Genomic DNA, 19,846 nt, shown 5'->3' with positions numbered 1-19,846 from the left:
TAATGATAGTTTCTCAAAGAACTTTTTTGGTGGAGTCCGAAAAATTTTCAAATACAGTCAAATCCCGATGAGTCGAATCTCTGGGGACCAAGTAAGAAATTCGACTTATCGATGTGTTCGAGACATAGGTATGTCTATGAGGGTAGAAAAAAAGATGATCCAGTCCTAATTGCTCCGCTTAAGCATTTGTTTACCTAATGATTTCCCTATCACTAATAGGGGCACCTTATCAGTTCCAGTCTGATTAGCACAGACAGTGATTTCCGTAAAATCACTAATCTGCCTTTTGAACTCACCCCTCAAAGGCGGAAAGGTGTGAGCGCTGGTTTGTTAATTGGATCAGTTTGCTACACCAATCAACTTCTCATTGACTGACTTCGGCTTATGTATACAAGATTGCTGTTGTTTGAATCTCATGGGACCAAATTTCCTTTCTCGAGTCATCGTGTGTATTTATGAGACGAATTCGTGTAACCGGTATTCAAATGATGACAACTATAACAGGGAATGGTCGGGACCGACAGGTACTTCGAGTTATGCATAATATTCGAGACACCGGCATTCGACTCATCGGGATTTGACTGTATAAGAAAGCTGTTGGGTATTAGTAAATGATAAACATGTGTACTATTTATATTTATGTGGCAATTTTGTACAATGATAAAATTTGCAATTCATCAGTCCGTTTCTGAGTCACCTGTAGATCCAGGTGGAAGTTAGGGAGGGTCACAAGTACCAAGCGAATCTGAAGAGAAGAGAGAGAGAGAGGGGGGGATGGGTGAGACCTGCTAGAGTGGGGAAGTGGGGAGGGGAAACTCTAACAGAGTGGAAGGGTAGAACCCACCTGAGGGCGAAGGGGAGAACTTGCCAGAGGGGAGAAAGGAAACCCTACCATAGTAGGGGTGTAACGGTGTGCTCTTACCACGTTACGGTACATATTGTGGTACAAGTCCTTCGGTTCAGTCCGTTTCAGTTCGGTATATGAGATATGATCATAATACAGAAAAGAAACGAATAGATTTGGACAAAATGATTCAATTTCTAGAAAAAACGAAAATACCAATTTTTGGATTGCATTACGATATACTGAACCAAAGGCAAAATACCGCGGTTCTACTAATAGTAATACTGTGGTATACTCTTTGACTCTGAACCTAATTAATTTTTGTTGACATGTTTCTGACGAGCAGCAAGACTCCCGTAAAGAGCAAATTTATTTTTACTTATTCAGAACATATATGTAAACCTTTGATCTCAAACCAACCCGTCCTCTGCCAAACAGCTGACAGTATCAGCACAAATACTTATATATCTGTCAGTGTCAACTGGTCCAACAATTACTTGTAAATCTGCCATTGTCATAGTAGACTGGACTGTCATGGAAGACTAGATCGAAGAGAGTGGTAACAGTGGTGGGCATGGTGAGTGTGTTAGCTTTAACACTGCTTCAGACAGTGTTTATGACATCATGTATGTCAGCTTGATGTGATACAAAATCCAAGATGATGCAGACCGTTGATGTTTGCTACTTGGCTACTAAGAAATAGCATTAGGGTGAACTTGGATTCAAACCCATTACATACATACATACATACATACATACATACATACATACATACATACATACATACATACATACATACATACATACATACATACATACATACATACATACATACAAACATTTGTATAGCGACGATATCCAGTACAACTGCTCAAAGGCGCTTTGTTTTCCCTCGATCATTGGATATCCATCACAACGGCACATCATATTTTTCAATCTCAACTCCCTGGGGATCATACAACTCTTGCTGCCTACTAGGCGCACCAAGTTAATGTGGCTTTTCATCCTTACGACGAGCTACCCATTCACAGCTGGGTGGACTGGGACACATAGTCACAGTACTTAGTCCAAGTTTACTGCACGTTGCTGTACCCGCAACTAGGTGTTTGCACGTATTCATGTTGCCACCATTTGGTCATCTACCAACGGATTCGTGGGTTCTTTTAAGTGCACAGGGTTGTGTACTGTACACTAGGGGTTGTGACAACACTGAAAGAGTCTGCACACAAAGTTGACTCCAAGGTTTTTTACACCCGGTCACAGGTGGGCTCGATCCCGGCACCTCCAAGTTCGCTGGATTACTAGCCTGGCGCCTTAGACAGCTCGCCCACCACGCCCCCAAACCCATTGGTCCTGTCATTCCAAGGGGACACAACTCTGCGCAGCAAACTGCAAACACCTAAAAACTTTTGTAGGGTGTTAATTTTGGGGGTCGGGGATGAGTAATATGCCACATGGCAGTGCTTGGTTAATTGATTGGAAATTTAAGAAAATATTTAAATGTCCACAGCTTTTATTGATTGGCTCAGAAATGTACATGTAACATGGAGGAAGTCTGATATATTCGTTGAACATTTCATCTTTGAATTGCAGAAATATTTTAAAAAGTAAAATTCATGATTGGCTCATAATTGTGTGCACTAACATACATTGAGAATGTATGGCATTTTCGTTGAACATTGTATCCATAATTGTAGAAATGTTTAACAAAATAAAATTCTTGATTGGCTCATGAAAGTACACTCTAACCTAGAACAAATATGATGTTCTCTTCGATGAACAGTTTTGTCTATAAGTTGTACAAATATTTAAAAAAATACAATTCTTGATTGGCTCATGAAAGTACACACTAACAGAGAAAATATGAGGTTATCTTCCGTCATGTTTTATCCATAAATTGTAAAAATAAATATATTTTAAAAAGTAAAGTGCTCTTAATATTAATACTCTTCTTTGCAGAGTTTGTCTATGTCCCTCTATACTAATGTGGATATTTTGAAGGTGCTGAGCTATATATGCAGCACATGTTACAAATTTCACAAATTTTACCTTTTCCTATTGTCAGAATGAATGAATATTTTAGACATAACTGTTTTTTGACAGAATGAAATACATGCACTATTAACATGGATGTCTGTTATAAATACTGATTGCTTTGATCCAATTTTGCAATTCTACAAAAAATCTCCTTAGATATTTGAGATGGTAATCTATACTTGCAAGGGCCTGAAAGGCTTAATTCAATAGCTTACTTGAGTAAACACAATTTGGTGCCTTCAGATCCTCAAGTACCGATAACCTGGTCACCCTGTCACCTCGTGAAACAAGAATTTACGGTGTGTGTTTGTGGTGTGTCTGTCAGTAGCTCCACGCTCAGCAATATTGGACAGATTGTAGTATGAAAGAATTTACAAGTACATTTTTGTTTGGATTACCATTTAGGACAGAATTTAAATTATATGCATGTTCGTAAAAATACATGAGATGTCTGATGTTAGAATAATTAGGACAAGGGTTTGTTTGTCGCTTAATGCCGCACTCAGCAATATTCCAGCTACATGTATATGGCGGCGGTCTGTAAATAATTGAGTCTGGACCAGAGGATGCAGTGATCAACAGCGTGAGCATGGATCAACGCAGCTGGGACATGATGACTTGTCAACCAAGTCAGTGGGCCTGACCAGCCAATTTCGTGAGTCGTCTTTTAACAAGCATGGGTTGCAATTCTAACCCAGATCTTCAGATAGCTCACTGGGTGGGAATGTCTCAACTCGTGTGAGGTGAGGTGAGGTGAGGTGAAATTGGGTTTATAACGTCGCGCTTGAGAATATTTCACTCATATGACGACGTGCATGTGTGTGTATATGTATATGCATATGCAGTTGCTTGTACTAGCCCAGACTTAAGCTGGTTTTATAGTGCTAGCTCACTGAGATACCATGCCACAGTTAGGCATGAATACCCCACTCAGACACATTATACTGACTCCGAGCCGACCAGTCCTTGTTGTACCCATGAATGCCGAGCGCCAGGCAGGGACCAACTCATGTCACCATGAATGTTACAATGGATATCACTGTGTGTCTTTGAATGAGCATCACTATAAATGGAGAGTTATGACATGGAGATCATGATCTTGTCAACAGCGCATGGAAAGCAAGGCACAATTTGAATTTAATTATAGTTGCCATGAATGTAAAAATATATTAATATAATATGGATATGAAAATAGCAAATAGCAGATACAGTACTGATTGGCCTGTACCCCACTGACATATACTAGACTATTCCCATCTTGAATTTTATTTGCAATTCACTTGGAGACAACCAACTTTAATCTTCATGAGATGATAATGATTATGTATTACAGTAATGGCGTAGTGTAAATATACCAGCAATATCACGGCAGGGTACATCAGAAATCGGCTTCACGCATTGTGCCCATGTGGGGAATCGAACCCAGGTCTTTGGTGTGATGAGCAACGCCTTAACCACAAGGCTACCCCACCGCTCCAGTTATCAGAAGTGTACATAGATACAGTGGAGAAAAAATAGTATTGCACCATGCTGTTTATTTGTGTTTTGCTTGACTACAAAATGAGTATGATTAATTTACTGTACCATGGTAGTCACAGAGCCTTCAACATATTGATTTATTGACAGTTGAAGGAAAACATGTATTTACTCAGATAGTAGATAAGCTGGAGCTAGTCATGTATGTTTTCAGACCTATGGATATATACTGTATCTGTATGTACACAAGTGTGAGGCCCAAACCTGTTTTACTCTCTTAAATAATTTTACTGTTAAATACTTGTTAATAGGTGAAAAGAAATACAATGATGATCAGATTTTCTGTCAATTTTCTTTTCAAGTATAAGAAAAAAACTTGTTGTAAGCTACGACACAAAATTTATTTGGTTTTGGCTGTTTTTTTTAAAAATAGTAAATATTGGATTCTTGTTTTAAACAAAAAATTGGTGTAAAATGCTATCATCATACTGACAGGTTAAAAAATATGAGCAAAATCAGAAAACTTTCTTTAGGGGCTGTTCATAATTTATGGTTAGAGGGGGTGATGATGATTTTTATGGAGAAGCATGTACAATGTGGATGACCCCCCCTAAATTTATGTACAAAATATGTGAACCCCCCTGCATGTCATGTACAAAATCAGTGACACTCCACCCCCAGCCATTAATTATGAGCGGTCCCTTATCCATTTTTAGAAAATATTATAAGAGTCAGTGTTTCCTTAAAACAAAGAAACACAGCAAAATCCTTTGAGAGCACAGAAATGTTCTGTTGACAGTACACCAATTTTGGCAGGATACCATAGTGCCTGGGAACAAACTTTATTAACTATCAAACTGTTCTAATTCTCCATTTTGAAATGTCCAAATATGTCCATTTTCGAGATATTGAAATATATACTGTCCAAGAGATGGTAATAACGTCCTAGTTCTTTCAAATAGCCATGATGGATTCACATTAGCAATGTGAAAAAATATACATATGTAAAAAACATACAGTTGAGTATACATATGTTATAGCGTTTGCTCAAGTATCAAATACATGTATGTTGAGTTGTAGAGGCTTGTGAAAAGTTCCTCGCACTGTTTACACTTGATCACTCCCTGTGTGAGAGCTAATTGCTGCAGTAATTATATGACACTCATTATACCGTATGTTGTTTTTGTCATAGGATATACCAAGGCAAAGGTTACGGCTTTGATATTATCAGGATGCTCCTCTACATGTAGGCAATAAAAGAAAAAGATGGTCATCACGATTTTTGAGTGTTAACAGTGATATGTTACTCTTGTAACAGGTTGTTGGAGAAGATTTATTGCTGAACGTGTCGTGTCAGTTACAGTGAATACAGAACTGGTATATTCACCAGTGTGTCTGTCGGTGTTTGTGTGTTTCTGCCTGTGATGGAAGTTGTGTGTCTGCCTGTGACAGGGACACACACACACACACACACACACACACACACACACACACACACACACACACACACACACACACACACACACACAGAGTAGGACAGACGTGCAGAGAGAGAGACAAAGAGAGAGACAGACAGACACACGTAGAGAGATACACAGAGAGAGAGACACACAGAGATACGCACAGACATTGAGAAAGAGACAAAGGGACACACACACACACATACACACAGACAGACAGACAGAGAGTGAGAGAGACAGACTTCCAAGTTCGGGTAAATGCAAAATGGGTAGCCATTTGTCACAAGATATATATCAAGTCAAGTTTTATCAACACTATAAATCTAACAGTGAACAGATACAAGTAAGTGTTTTATAAGCTCATAAAACAACCACACTCTCCTGTGACAATTTCATTCTCATTAATTTACACTCACTACCATGCCTGAAGTAAGTAATTACAAACACCAGACAGCCGAGTCTTACACTTAAGTTCAATGACTCACAGCTGTACTAGATAAACACACAGCCTATGTCACCAGGCACACCGTGATGCTTATCTTGCCAGTGAAATGTCCTACATGAGCAGTCTTGTTATGAAAGGTGTACATCAGACCATGAGTCACTCGGGTTGTTAATCAGCTAATCAATAAATGAGACCAACGTCCTTTACACATTAATGCAAAAAGCAGGTAAATAGAAGTGATTTGATCAATATAGATGGTAAGGGATAAGTGATGGATGTGTGGTAAGATGAAGCATAGCGTCGTGTGTGTGTGTGTGTGTGTGTGTGTGTGTGTGTGTGTGTGTGTGTGTGTGTGTGTGTGTGTGTGTGTGTGTGAGAGAGAGTGAGTGAGATGTGTGCTTGCATGCATGCATGTCTCTCTCTCTCTCTTTCTCTCTCTCTCTGGCTCTCTCTCTCTGTGAGAATTCATGCTGTGTAAACACTCTCCCCTGTTTTCCCCTTTTTTATCCATTTATGAATATTTGGGTTAGTAATAGGTTGACAGTGAATGGAAGAAGATATAGATGACCAAGTGGTCATTAGAATGAAAGGTAAAAAAAATATCATTGATTAATTGTGAATGCATTTTGAACAAGTGTAAATAACATTTATGCTGTTTTGGGCAGTATTCCAGCAAAATCATGATAAGGGTTAACAAAATTGTTGTCCTAATTGAATCCTTTGGTGTGCAAAGTGGATGCTTTACCCTCAACCCTGTCCCTCATTTTCAAAACAGTTTGATGATGAACGTTTGCACCATGGAAGGTAATGAAAGCTATCAATGACATAACATTTCTTTAGGTAAAAAGTTAGGTTTTCTATCATGAATAGATATTAGTTCAATTGTCAATGTTTAATGAAGTCCTAGATGTTAGAAATTTCCCCACTCTTCATAGCGCCTTGTCAAGCATTCCTCCAGTAACATATAAACACCTGGCAGTCAAATTGGAAATCAATATATTCATAGTTATTTAACTTTGTATATTTGAGATTGAGGTATGTGCAATAATATAAAACTGAGCAATAAAAACTTTTTGTCAATGAAATACAGGTTACATGAAGTACAAAGCTATAAAATTGGTCATATACATGGATTTTTTGTTTGTTTGATTTTTAATACCAACTTGGGAATTTACAGTGACATTTGCTTTAGACTTGGGGCTGAATATCACCCTCGGAGAGGTACTACCTAAACCCCTGCATATGCTAATATTAATCCAGCAAGTAGGATTAAGAAAGTAATAAGTTTTAATTCTGAATTAACTTTTTGTGAACTCTAGCTTATTTCTTCAAGAGATGAACAGACCGATCCATATTTATTTTGCAACCTGCAACAGTTTTGTTTGATTATGCTCACAGTCTGATAAAATCACAGTTATGGATGGACGATTTCACAGCCATATCATTTATCTCCTTACAAGTAGCAGCAATACTAATCCCTCAGATTGCATGTAAAAAGCAATTCGTCAGAATGATTTGTTGTGATATCTACCGGTAATTATTTCAAGTGGTTCTAAAATAAAACCACTTGTACAAATCGTTAATTACAAGCCGTTAAACTAGTTCACCCAATTTTATCATTAATTTTTAAATGTTCTTTACTTCCAATTCCGCCATTCCAGTCTGTGTCACTTCACCCTTGGATGTGTACTCAGGTTGACTTGCTGAAAGCAGGGCTGGCTAAAGAGATAAAGTTAAAAAGAAAGCGTAATGGTTTCAGTGCGAGGGAGAGATAAACACGATGATGCAATGTCACAATGAGTGGGTTCCTTGTTATTTTTGTCAGAGAATTAATGCCTGTGAAGCATGACTCGCATTTTATGGACTTACTATATGTTAATATGTTCTGCTAAACATTCTCAATAGGTCAATGTGACCTTTTTTAGAATAAATGTATGTGGTTATATTATTGATTCTTGTTTGTTCCGTTTCTTCATCCATGCTACATATGTTGTTCCGAGGAATCAAAAAGGATTCTGATGCAGGCGGTGGTCTGTTTTCGTCATTGATTTCATTTCAACAAATTGTTTAAATATATTTATTTTGAAGAACATGTTGTTGTAATGGGCTCATGGGTCAGTATGTTTCTCAGGGAGTTCAGACTGATATTTCAGTGTGTACTGTACAATCTATACTGTTTAAATTACTTTTTCATTAAACATTTGAAAATATATTTATGAATCATTAGAACTTTAAAAAAACACATTATAATTTTAGAATTGTTTAATTCATTTACCATAAAGAATATTAACATTAGATACTTAAAATATTTTCACATCCAAAATAATCAATTCTGCTTACATTTTGATTTTAAAACAATTAGGGAACATTTAGTATCATCTAAGAGTATCATTGCATCATTTCAGCCTCACCCGAGGTTGTGAGTTGGGTTAAGTGCCCAGTTTAGACAGTATGACTCCTTGATGTGTGAGCAAGTTTCAAAGAGATGCAGGTCATAACCATTAACCACTTTGGCTTTGATTGGTTGTTGTTTATGCTGCAATATTCCAGCAATATGGCGGGGGTCTGTAAATAATTGAGTCTGGACTAGACAATCAAGTGATTGACATCATAATAAAACTTCGATCCACGCAAATGGGATACAATGACATGTGTCAACAAAGTCAGCGAGCCTGACCACCCAATCCCTTAGTTGCCACTTACGACAAGCATTAAACCAACACCTAGTCTCTGAAATGAACATATTTTACAGTAAAAAAGGTTCATTGCGAAAAAAAATGTAATGAAAAGGAGCCCTGAGACTTTCCTGAAGCTGTGGAAATCTAGACTAGCCACATTTTCTTACAAAGACTTGCGTGGGCTTTCTTGAATATATTTATTTCAGGGACTGTATGACAGACTAGACAAGCATGGGTTGCTGAAGACCAATTCTAACCTGGATCTCCATGCTTGATCCACATTGCATGGGGAAAGACTGAATCATTTTAACCCAGGATTCGAACCGACAGCCATTAAATGTCCAGGCACATCTAAGTTACACAACTCCGCACACTGCCTCCTACACAGCTTGTTAATGTAATCAACAGGAAATTGATTCAAGTTTGGATAATGTCCATGAGGGAGATGTAATTATATCACCGCTCCTTGTGGTGTAAGTGCAGCACAAGGTCGACCAGCAGTGGACAATTTGAGACTTTCAGTCATAGCTTCCTGTCACTTGTCTGGAGATATATACTTGAGTTGAGGTGTCAGTTGGCTCTTTTTTCTGACCGATTTTGTGTCAGATGACAATTTAGTATTTTCTTAATTAACTTAATTGTGCAAAAAGTAGGACTGGCTAAAATATTTATATTCAGAAATATTGTTTATAGGATGAATTATTAATGTCACCTCTCGCCATTGATGTGAAATATTTTGATTTCTTTCATACCTTTTGGGCACTTTTGCCCCAAGTTACTTCTTGGATATTTGTATTTCTCTATGAACTATATCAATGGCAGCTCTTATACAATGATAAAAGTTTTAGAGTTGGTTCGCATGCTGAAATAAATACATTTTATCTAATTATGAAATGAATATTGGTGTAGAAGTGGCAGTCTTAGTAATGGTGGGTTGTTATGATGAAGTTTATGGTCATGAGATATACGTTATGAAATAATTCATATTTTTTGTTATTTTCATTTACATTTTGTGGAGATATTTTTTCTTTCTTGACTGATTTCATGCAGAGAAGTGAGTGAGTGAGTTTTGCTTTATGCCGCACACAGCAATATTCCAACTATACGGCGGCATTTTGTAAATAATCGAGTCTGGACCAGGCAGTCCAGTGATCAACATCATGAGCATCGATCTGCACAATTGGGAACCGATGACATGTATAAACCCTGTCAGCGAGCCTGAACACCTGATCCCGTTAGTCGCCTCTTACGACAAGCATGGGTTACTGAAGATAAATATTCTAACCCGGACCTTCACGTGTATATGTAGAGAAGTAGTTATCAGTGGTTTTACCTGTAGAAAATCGTGTGTGACTAATGGAATTGGTTCTGTGGCTAATGCAGCTAATATAAAGGGATTTGTGGCTCGTTATTTGGGTCCGTGGCTAATGTAATGGGGTCTATGGCTGAAGTAAGAGCGTGTACACCTTCCTTTGAAATGAATATAGTTTGAGCAGTTTATTTGAAATTCCTATTGTTCTGATAAAATCCATTCCACTGCAATGGTGACTACATCATTGTCTCTTGTCAGCCATTGTGTAAAGTTATGTTTGTCCACTGTGCCATGTTTGTCCAGCAAACACAAGCACCTGCTCTGTCCCTTCTCCCATAGATAATCTCATCACCTTGCCACGTCTTGACCACATGTCAGAGGTAGCTCCACCAGTCACTTAACTGACCACTGGTCGTGGCATATTTGTCTGTTCATCAAGAAGGTGTACTTGTTATTCAACAGTGGGTCTTGGTTATTCAACAGTTCATCATGTGTTATTCAACACTGGACAGTGCAATAGAGAGAACTTGACAGTGTGTTATTCCATAGAATACTTTACAATAAGATTTAGATGGAATATTTTCAATGTGTGTGTGTGTGTGAATACTTTACAATACGATTTAGATGGAATATTTTCAATGTGTGTGTGTGTGTGCAAGGGCTCAATTTAAGAGATTTCAACCTACTTGCACAAGGTGCAACCTAAAATAAAAAACTAGTTGCACCAGGCAAATTCCAATTGCTCTGCTTTTATTGCAGTATGTAATGTAAGAAATATGCTATTGAATTATTTAGATGTTTTATTCAGAGTTTATCCACTCAAAAATTAAGTTGCACCTGGTGCAAGTTAGACTAATAATTAGGTTGCACTTTGTAATGTTGGGTTGCACCAGTGTAAGTAACAAAGCACTAAATCGAGGCCTGGTGTATGTTTATTCCATAGAATATTTAAAAGGTTACTTTTCAGAAGAATATTTTACAATGTATTATTCAATGAAATATTAATAATTACAACAAGTATTTGAAGCATGAGACAAACCACATCCCATCTCTATCAGACAAACGCTTAGTCTCTGAATATATATCATTTTGATAGTAAGAAATATTCCCATTTAAATTGAAACGGAACCCCCCAGTGAGTGAGATGGGAGATTTAAACCTGGGGAATGACTTAAAGCCTGAAACGACATCTCTACTTGTGTTCAGATCGCTTCCACGGAAGTTAAAGAATCAAAACTACTTACTAGTTGTAGTAAAATATGCATATGATTGATGACCATAAAGATTTTCTATGACACAACTTGTAACATAACGATTTCTTCCTCGGAAGTGAGGTTGTGGTCAAGTAACAATAATATTGTAAGTAGTATTATATTGACACCCACCTCGCTGCCACGAGAGAAATTGTTATGATATACTTATGTCATGCAAAATCCTATTGGCCATCAATAAAATACATATTTACTACCAGTAGAGAAAGTAGTTTTGATTTTAAACTCAGTGAAAACAAACCTAAATACCATTTATCCTCAGACTGGCGGATTGTCCCGACAGGGCTTCATTTTAAAAAATAAAAAATCTGTTAGAATTCATGAGATTATAGTTTGTTTTTCATCAAGTTAGAAAATCAAGACTACTTTCTACTCGTTGTTAAATATGTATTGGAATCATAACCAAACGGATTTTGCATGACACAACTTATAACATAGCGATTTCTTCCACGAAGCGAGGTGGGGGCGGGTCACAATCACTGCTGCCGATAAATTTCTTTGCTACATTCCCATGGTTAATGTCCACTCACCAGTATGTAGATACTAGTCAATGTGCGCCTTTATATTTGGTCTTATAATCCTAATTAGTTTATTATCATCACTTGTATGCATTTTGAAACTAAATAAAAAGCAGACGCGATCTGCTGATACTTATAGTGAATTTATAACAGAACTGTAATATCTAGACATTTTATAGTTTGCCAATGTGAATCATAATTCGCACACACACCCTAGTGCATGTTGTCTGTCTCATTACACTTCACGCAGTGGAAAACAATGATTCTGTTGAATGCTACGACAAATGAATAAAACAAAATGCAAATATTAAAATTAAAACAGATTAAAGTTATAGGAACAATATCAGGCCATTACCTTGTTCGAGGAATGTATCCATCAATATCCACAAAACTGTTCCAAATGATGTGTCTTTTTAACAGTTTAATATACGAAAAAGTGATAAATCTTTTCAGGTATTGGTGTATAGTCTCATTGGTCACCCAAGATAGCACACCTGGCAACTAATTGCATAATGTCCGCCTTTCTTTAAAAATATAGTAATTTAGTTAGCCAATAATGGGCAATCAATCAATGTATTGCCGGTTAATCCTTTGAAAGAAGGACGTTGTTTTTACGCGAGACACCGACACGACAGAGTGTATTCAGTATAGATTAGTAACTCTACATACATAAACACTACCTTTTGACAATTCCGCTGTGTAAGATAAAAGTAATTAATCAATCAGCGTGTTATCGGTTAATCCTTTGATCGATGTTTATAATGTTGAATATTTACTCCAGACACAAGAAATGCCAAATGGGAACCTTTGTCAGGTAATCTCAAGTGTGTTACCACTAATTATACCTGTTTTAAATTCATTAACTGACCATCAAGTGAATGATGACAAATAACATGTGTAGGTTTATACCACCTAACACGGGTTACAACGAGGGAGTATTAATTGCTGTATTGCATGTGAAAACTTATGGGCCGACACTGTTTGAGAATACAAACAGATTTTTACATGACATGATTAAATATCGAGGTAAAACAACACAGAAATGGGATCAATTTGGATCAGTCATTATACAAATAGGGCCTAACGACACCAATCGATTTTGACAGAATCGTCTATGAAAACAAGTTGTAACTCGGAAACTAGGCAAAGCAGGAGACAAAATTAAATGACAGTAGATTGTGAGAACATATAGCTTTCATTTTTCCACAACAATTGTCACGATTTCAGGTTTATACAAGCCTGTAAACACGAGATAATTTACCCCTAAAATGTAGATGAATTCTGCATCGGCTCTCAAAGCTATTTCCTCATATGACGTCACAGAGCGCCATTCTGATTGGTTGAAATTTCGTTCGCGGGTGAGAATTGTGCACTGTTGTCAAAAGGTCGATTTAAGTCAATTAAAGGTCGAAATGAGTAGTTTTAATTACGGGGTTTCATTTATAACGATGCCAGTTAGTGATTTATGTATTTGTACCCCTAGGGTTTATGTGACCTTTTAAGACATTTAGGGCTTTAGCATTGCAGGGAGGGCAGTACAGTAGGGAAAATAATGTGGTTCAGGGACTGTGAGACAGACTAGGAGGGCAGTACAGTAGGGAAAATAATGTGGTTCAGGGACTGTGATACAGACTAGGAGGGCAGTACAGTAGGGAAAATAGTGTGGTTCAGGGACTGTGAGACAGATTAGATCTCTATCAACCATACAGCCTGTTAATTCAATGCTATATAATTGACTATCAGTAAAATCCAGCTACAGTGTGTAGAAACCGTGGTGCTCCAAAATGGTAGCATGTATCACATATATGTATCCATGAGGATATAGCAATGCAGCTTTACTATTTTCGACACCTCAGATTCTCAATTACATTCCTTTTCAAGATGCAGGTATCAGATATGCTCCTCTGAATGCTTCCCTCTTTTGCCAAGAATTTAGAAATCTTAATGCTGATTGGTTGACACATCCCCCAGTGGACATATCCTTGTGTTTGATGTTTATGAGATTAAGATTAAGTAGGATCCTGGAAGCTGTAGTATCAGTGATAACAGAGAGGACTAACGGATTTCAACTGTGCCTTTGATATCAGAAAGATAACATACAAGGGCTTTCATCCGTTGTTAAGATGGTGTAGTTAAACTATGAGACAAAATAACGTAGCGAGTTTGTGACTGTAATTGAAAACAGGAGGAACTGTTGAGGAACTGTAAATTTGACTGTTCATAGGCATATTCTTGAAACAGTCCTAGATCAGGAAGAGATTATAGGGGGGCTTTCACCAGTTGTTACAGGTATCGTAGACTGAGGGACCAAAGAAAGTAGGCAGTCTTTGTTGGTTTTGTCTTTTTTTGTTGTTGTTGTTGTTTTGTTGTTTTGTTTTTTGGGGGTTGTAACTGAAAGAACTCTTAAATTGGATTTGTCTGTTTAATCATTACATATTCCTTCATCAGGAAGATATTATACGAGGACTTTCACAAGTTGTTGTAGAAAGTATGCAGACTTTGATGTCTTTCAGTGGCATTTAGAAGTTGTACATTGATGTCCAAGATATTTTTATGGATTAAACTTCTTTTTAATTTCTTTCTCCAGCGTTTTGAGACCATTCCAGGTCCCATCAGTTCACCTGATGAAGGGACCTGGAATGGTCTCAAACGTCGTGAGAGAAATTAAAAAGAAGTTTAATCCATAAAAATATCTTGGACATCTATGCAGACTTTGTTGGGTTTTTTTGTCACTATAAAAACTCTTAAATTTGATTTTGACTGTCCATTACATATTTCTGCAGCAGTCTGAATCTGTAAAAGTATTCTGTAACGGTAATTTAGTTTGAAAATAAATAAGTTTAGAATCAAAATGTTTTAACTATATGACCATATAGAAGTATTCTTTAATTGTTCAGGTCAGTTATGACAGTGTACTCCTAATTGTGATTCATTATCATGCATTAGTCAAATTAAACTACATCCTTGTGAAAACCTCATGGTTTCAGAATGTTTGATAAGTTCATTTTTTAAAATTTTAATTAGCTTGTATTACCATTATGCTTTGATGATCTACAGATATGGAGGAACTATTTTTGTAAAGGATTACATTAAGTATGAGTAGAAAGCCGTAAGCCAGATGTCGCCTCTTACTGTTATCTGATCTCAGAACAGACAACATATGCATTATTTCCTTGATATGAAATAGGGATCGTAAAACATAGATTCCTGCAGACATGCCGGTCATATACCGTTCACCTAACAACTTGTTTCAAATTGTATGTTTTGAAACATTTAATTGTAAGGTATATTTTCTCTGATGGACACTTGTGTAGTAATCTCTTGTTATTCTCAGTGGCCATTGTGTATAGCTGATCACCATTTTGTGTCTAATGCGTCACATTTTTGGTACCATATATAAGCTCTCGAGTTCCTTGTGGGCATTATTCATGAAAATGAGACTTATGGCATTAATGCATTCATGTATTCTGTGATGATTTTTGTTCAGAACTGCATCCTTTGACCTTCTGCTCGTAATGAGAGGCAACATAATGCAGGTTTAGAGACAATCATAATCTGATCAAACGTTGGATTTAAACTCAATTGTCGGATCCTGACAGGATCAAGGGACATAACTATGAAATGGATGACTAACTTACCTAAGTTTATACTGAAAGCTGGTAATAGTGACACTGAAAAGCCTTGCTAAGCTATTCATGCACTGGTGGCATACATAGCTGTGTATATACAGATGAAAACAAAAACTTTAGTAAATTAATCCTGTTATATCTGAGCTTATGGCATTAAAGCATGTATTCTGAGGTGATTCCTGGTTAGAACTGCATCCTTTGACCTTCTGCTGGTCATAAGAGGAGACTTGGGGATTGATGCTCATGTCTGTCTCAAGAGCCTTTACAGGCCTACCAAAGAAAACTTTCCCACTCGCTACTGAAACAGTAAAAACGGCAACGAAAAACTATGAAACTGCAACATTTTTATATCAGCGAACTTTGACCTTTACTGCACATCCGGGCTTCTTTCCAATTTCCGAGCAACCGTGAATCGCCTCGCGTAGAAAAAGTATTAAATATGTCGAAATAATTGCTGTCAATCGTTTCATACGAATGGAAAGTAAACTAAACAAGTGTGCTCACAAGTATCATGATGATAAATGCCAAATAACACAACAGAAATACTTAAAAAGGATTGTAACTTTCGTCCAAGCTGGAAAATGTCAACATGCGGTCGAGACTTCCTCTTCCATGTGCGCATGCACAAAATCGAAGTTGCGGGCTCCTCGTTTTATGATGCAGTGTTAGCGATTTAAAGTTGCTGTTTTTACTGTTTCAGTAGCAAGGTATTATGTTTATGTTGCCATTTCCACGATTAATGTGAGCTTTTCTGCGTTTTTCTGCACAGTGGGAAAGTTTTCTTTGGTAGGCCTGCTTTATAGGCTGGTGTTTCATAGCTCGACCAAATTCTACAAAGAAATCTTAGTGCTAAGGTGTTCATAACTCCCAGACTTAATGTAGGCTTGTGATGGTAGCAGTGCTTAGATCAGTTTGTAGAATGGGCCATGGGAATGTTATTGAGTGTGCAGTTCATAGCAAACTCATTCATTCTTCATTCATTCATTCAAGCTCTTACTTTCATTCTTCATTCATTCAACTCATTCTTCATTCATGCAAGCTCAATCTTCATTCATTCATTTATTCAAGCTTTCGTTCATTCCTCATTCATTTTTCATTCATGCAAACTCATTCCTCATTCATTTATTGAAAATTTCTTTCATTCTTCATTCATTCAAGCTCATTTTTTCATTCATCATTCATTCTAGCTAATTTTTTCATTCATCATCATATTCATTCAATGTCATTCTTCATTCGTCTATTTAAATTCTTTTTTTTTCATTCTTAATTTACTCATTTATTCATGTAATTCATCTTTGTTGAATCCTCTTCTTTCCCCTTCAGACACTCACAGCAAAGGGAGTGACCTGCACACGAAAATACCAGAGAGAATAGCAACACCTTGAAGACATTTTGTCAACTTACATCATCGACCAGTTCCTTCCTTCCATTGATCAGTGCATGAGTCCTGCTGATTGGCTGATCATTTGGAGATGTGTTGGTCACGCTGAATCACAAGAACCATACCCCTGGAGAAGTCTTTTATTTCCAGGAACAGGAGAAGGATTGTATTTCAGAAATGTCAATAACCTAACAACATATATTTTTCACTGTTACAAGCAATTGTGTTGTTTGACTTTATACTTCAAGAAAAAATGTAAAAATGTTGAAATTAGCATAATCACAATCTACACTATTCCAAAGTATTTGAATGGGTTTGACCAAGCATGCAAAAAACAACTTGTAGAATTATTTTTCTGTAATCAATTCATCACTCTAATGATTATACTGACAAAAAAACACCATCACCTTTCTCTGAGATGAACTGAAATTAATCAGAGACCTCTTGCCAACCAAAACAGATATGGTTTATTTGTCATTTCAACAACTCTGAAGTTCATACAGTCCTTTAAATCTGACTGTGGCAATGGTTGTTATCTGATTGGATAATAATTGGTGTCTGATGGGATAGCATGTGTCATTTATTTGGTCAGTAACTGTTGTTATCCAATAGGATAATGGTTGTTACCGAATCGGATAATGGTTATCTGATTGGATAAGTTGTTATCTGATGGGAAAATATGTTATTAAATTAGATAATGGTCATTATCTGATTGGATAATGGTTGTTAACAGTTAGACCAATGCCTGTTATCTGATGGCAATGACGGTTGCTGGTTTAGATAAAGCATATGGGTCTGTGATTCAGCATTTACCAACAGGTGATACCTAACAATTTCTATGAATTGATGCTTCAGAATACTGCAAACAAATACCTGACAACTTACGAACATTGCACATGCTTTTTGAGGCTATCACTGAATTTTATCTTGTTTTGGTTTCATACATTCTTCACAATGCTTTAGTATAGTCTACTGCAGAATTAGTTTGTTTTCAAGTTTGGTAGATGTAGAACTGAGACTATTTATTCAGCAGCTAAAGGAACTTGACCCCGTCTCATAAAAATGTCTAGTCAGCATATATTTTAAAAATCAATTCACGAAGTCAAGGTTCCTTTTTACAATATCATTACCAATATGTAAGTGTTTTATGTTTTTACAACAATTTTGTTAATATACTTTTAATCCAACCAAAGATAGATATCTTTACAATGAGTGTTTTTTACATCCTATCCATTGATTGTTACGTTGAAGATTTAGCAACTTGTGTGGAAAAGAAAAGGAAACACATTTTATTTTTATTAACTGTGTTATTATTTTTACTTTTTATGATGAAGAATTGAAAGATGAATAGTATACATTTGAAAGCAATAATTGATTACATTCTCATTTATAAGTTTTCCGTCAAGATGTTAAATGCTTCAATTAATAATTGTGGGTAATATTTAATTTTTTGTGATGACAAATATATACTTAAGTGTCTTGGTGCTTCAAAAATGTAAGAGAGGGTTACACAGTATTTTTTCATTGAGCTCACTTTAGTGCATATAACTGTATCCATGGTAACATAATTTTTTTACAAAATAACAGGTTTAAATTTTTGGGCCAGTATGGATATTGAATTAGAACAGTATTTATTTCAGAAGGATGTCAAATTGTGAATTTCTTACCATTGTTTATTGCTATGTATAGTTTTACATAGGTTAGGATTGTGGGAGATTGTGATAAAGACACCGTGTGGTGTCCCAGTAGAGAATTGCAAGGCACATTGTCATGTTGGTATCGGTTTAGCATATTAACTATGGCAATAAAATATTTAATCTTACAGTTTGCTGTCTGGTTTGTTTTGTCTTTTTAATACAGCAGAAATGCAAGTGAGTAAGTGAGTGAGTTTACTTTTACGCCACACTCATCAATATTCCAGCTATATGGCGGCAGTCTGTAAATAATCAAGTCTGGACTAGACAATCCAGTGATGAACAGCATGAGCATTGATCTGCGCAATTGGGAACCGATGACATGTGTCAACCAAGTCAGGGAGCCTGACAACCCAATCCTGTTAGTCACCTCTTACGACGAACATGGGTTGCTGAAGATCAATATTCTAACCCGGATCTTCACGGGTAGTGAGTGAGTGAGTTGGGTTTGATGCCAGTATTTCAGTCATAAGACTGATATCAGATGTGGTGGGAGAGTCCTTGACCTTTGTCACTGAAACCAAGGATCACAATCATAATCCCAACAGATGTTGGATTCAAACTCAATCGTCGGATCCCAACTGGATAGAGGGACATAACTATGGATGACTAGCTTGCCCAAGCTTATACTGAAAGCTGGTCATAGTGACACTGAAAATCCTTGCTAAGACATTGATGCACTGGTGGCATATGCAGCTGTGTTTATACAGATGGAAACAAAACTTTGAATTAATTCTGTTACAACTGGGCTCCAGCAAGTTTTTTCAGCCATGAAGTTTTCTCCAAGTTATCATTTTTCTCTGTATCCTCCAAAACACCTTGGTCAGTCTATCAACCACTGAACTGTCCATTCCAGATTTGATTACAGACAGGTGGCCATATCAGATTACTGCATTATACCAATAAATACATCTGTTGTCATTTGCTACCTCCAACAGTTCGTTTGTGTCCCTTGTCAGAACACCGGTGTCCGGTACCGGTGTCCCACATTGTACTCATGTGGGGAATTGAACCCGGGTGTTCAGGGTGACGAGCGAATACTTTAACGACTAGGCCACCCTATCACCCCTGGACAAATATGACCGATAATAAATGCTGACA

The 19,846-nt window shown here is 36.9% G+C and overlaps 1 protein-coding gene across 1 annotated transcript in view; it reads left to right on the top strand.

The window, feature by feature from the left end:
- Nucleotides 1-18,873, top strand: part of LOC124264320 (sodium/calcium exchanger regulatory protein 1-like) — a 43,641-nt gene extending 24,768 nt beyond the window's left edge. Inside the window, exon 4 of the mRNA XM_046699073.1 lies at nucleotides 16,994-18,873. Within this exon, the coding sequence (XP_046555029.1) occupies nucleotides 16,994-17,044 (51 nt within the window). The 3' untranslated portion in view covers nucleotides 17,045-18,873. The remainder of the gene's footprint in view (nucleotides 1-16,993) is intronic.
- Nucleotides 18,874-19,846: the final 973 nt, after the last annotated feature.

Source organism: Haliotis rubra, unplaced genomic scaffold, assembly GCF_003918875.1.
Source record: "Haliotis rubra isolate DU_JTF1 unplaced genomic scaffold, ASM391887v1 Scf92, whole genome shotgun sequence".
Classification (NCBI taxonomy): domain Eukaryota; kingdom Metazoa; phylum Mollusca; class Gastropoda; order Lepetellida; family Haliotidae; genus Haliotis; species Haliotis rubra.
Note: the sequence above shows the minus strand (reverse complement) of the source record. Positions and strands in the feature narration are given on the sequence as shown.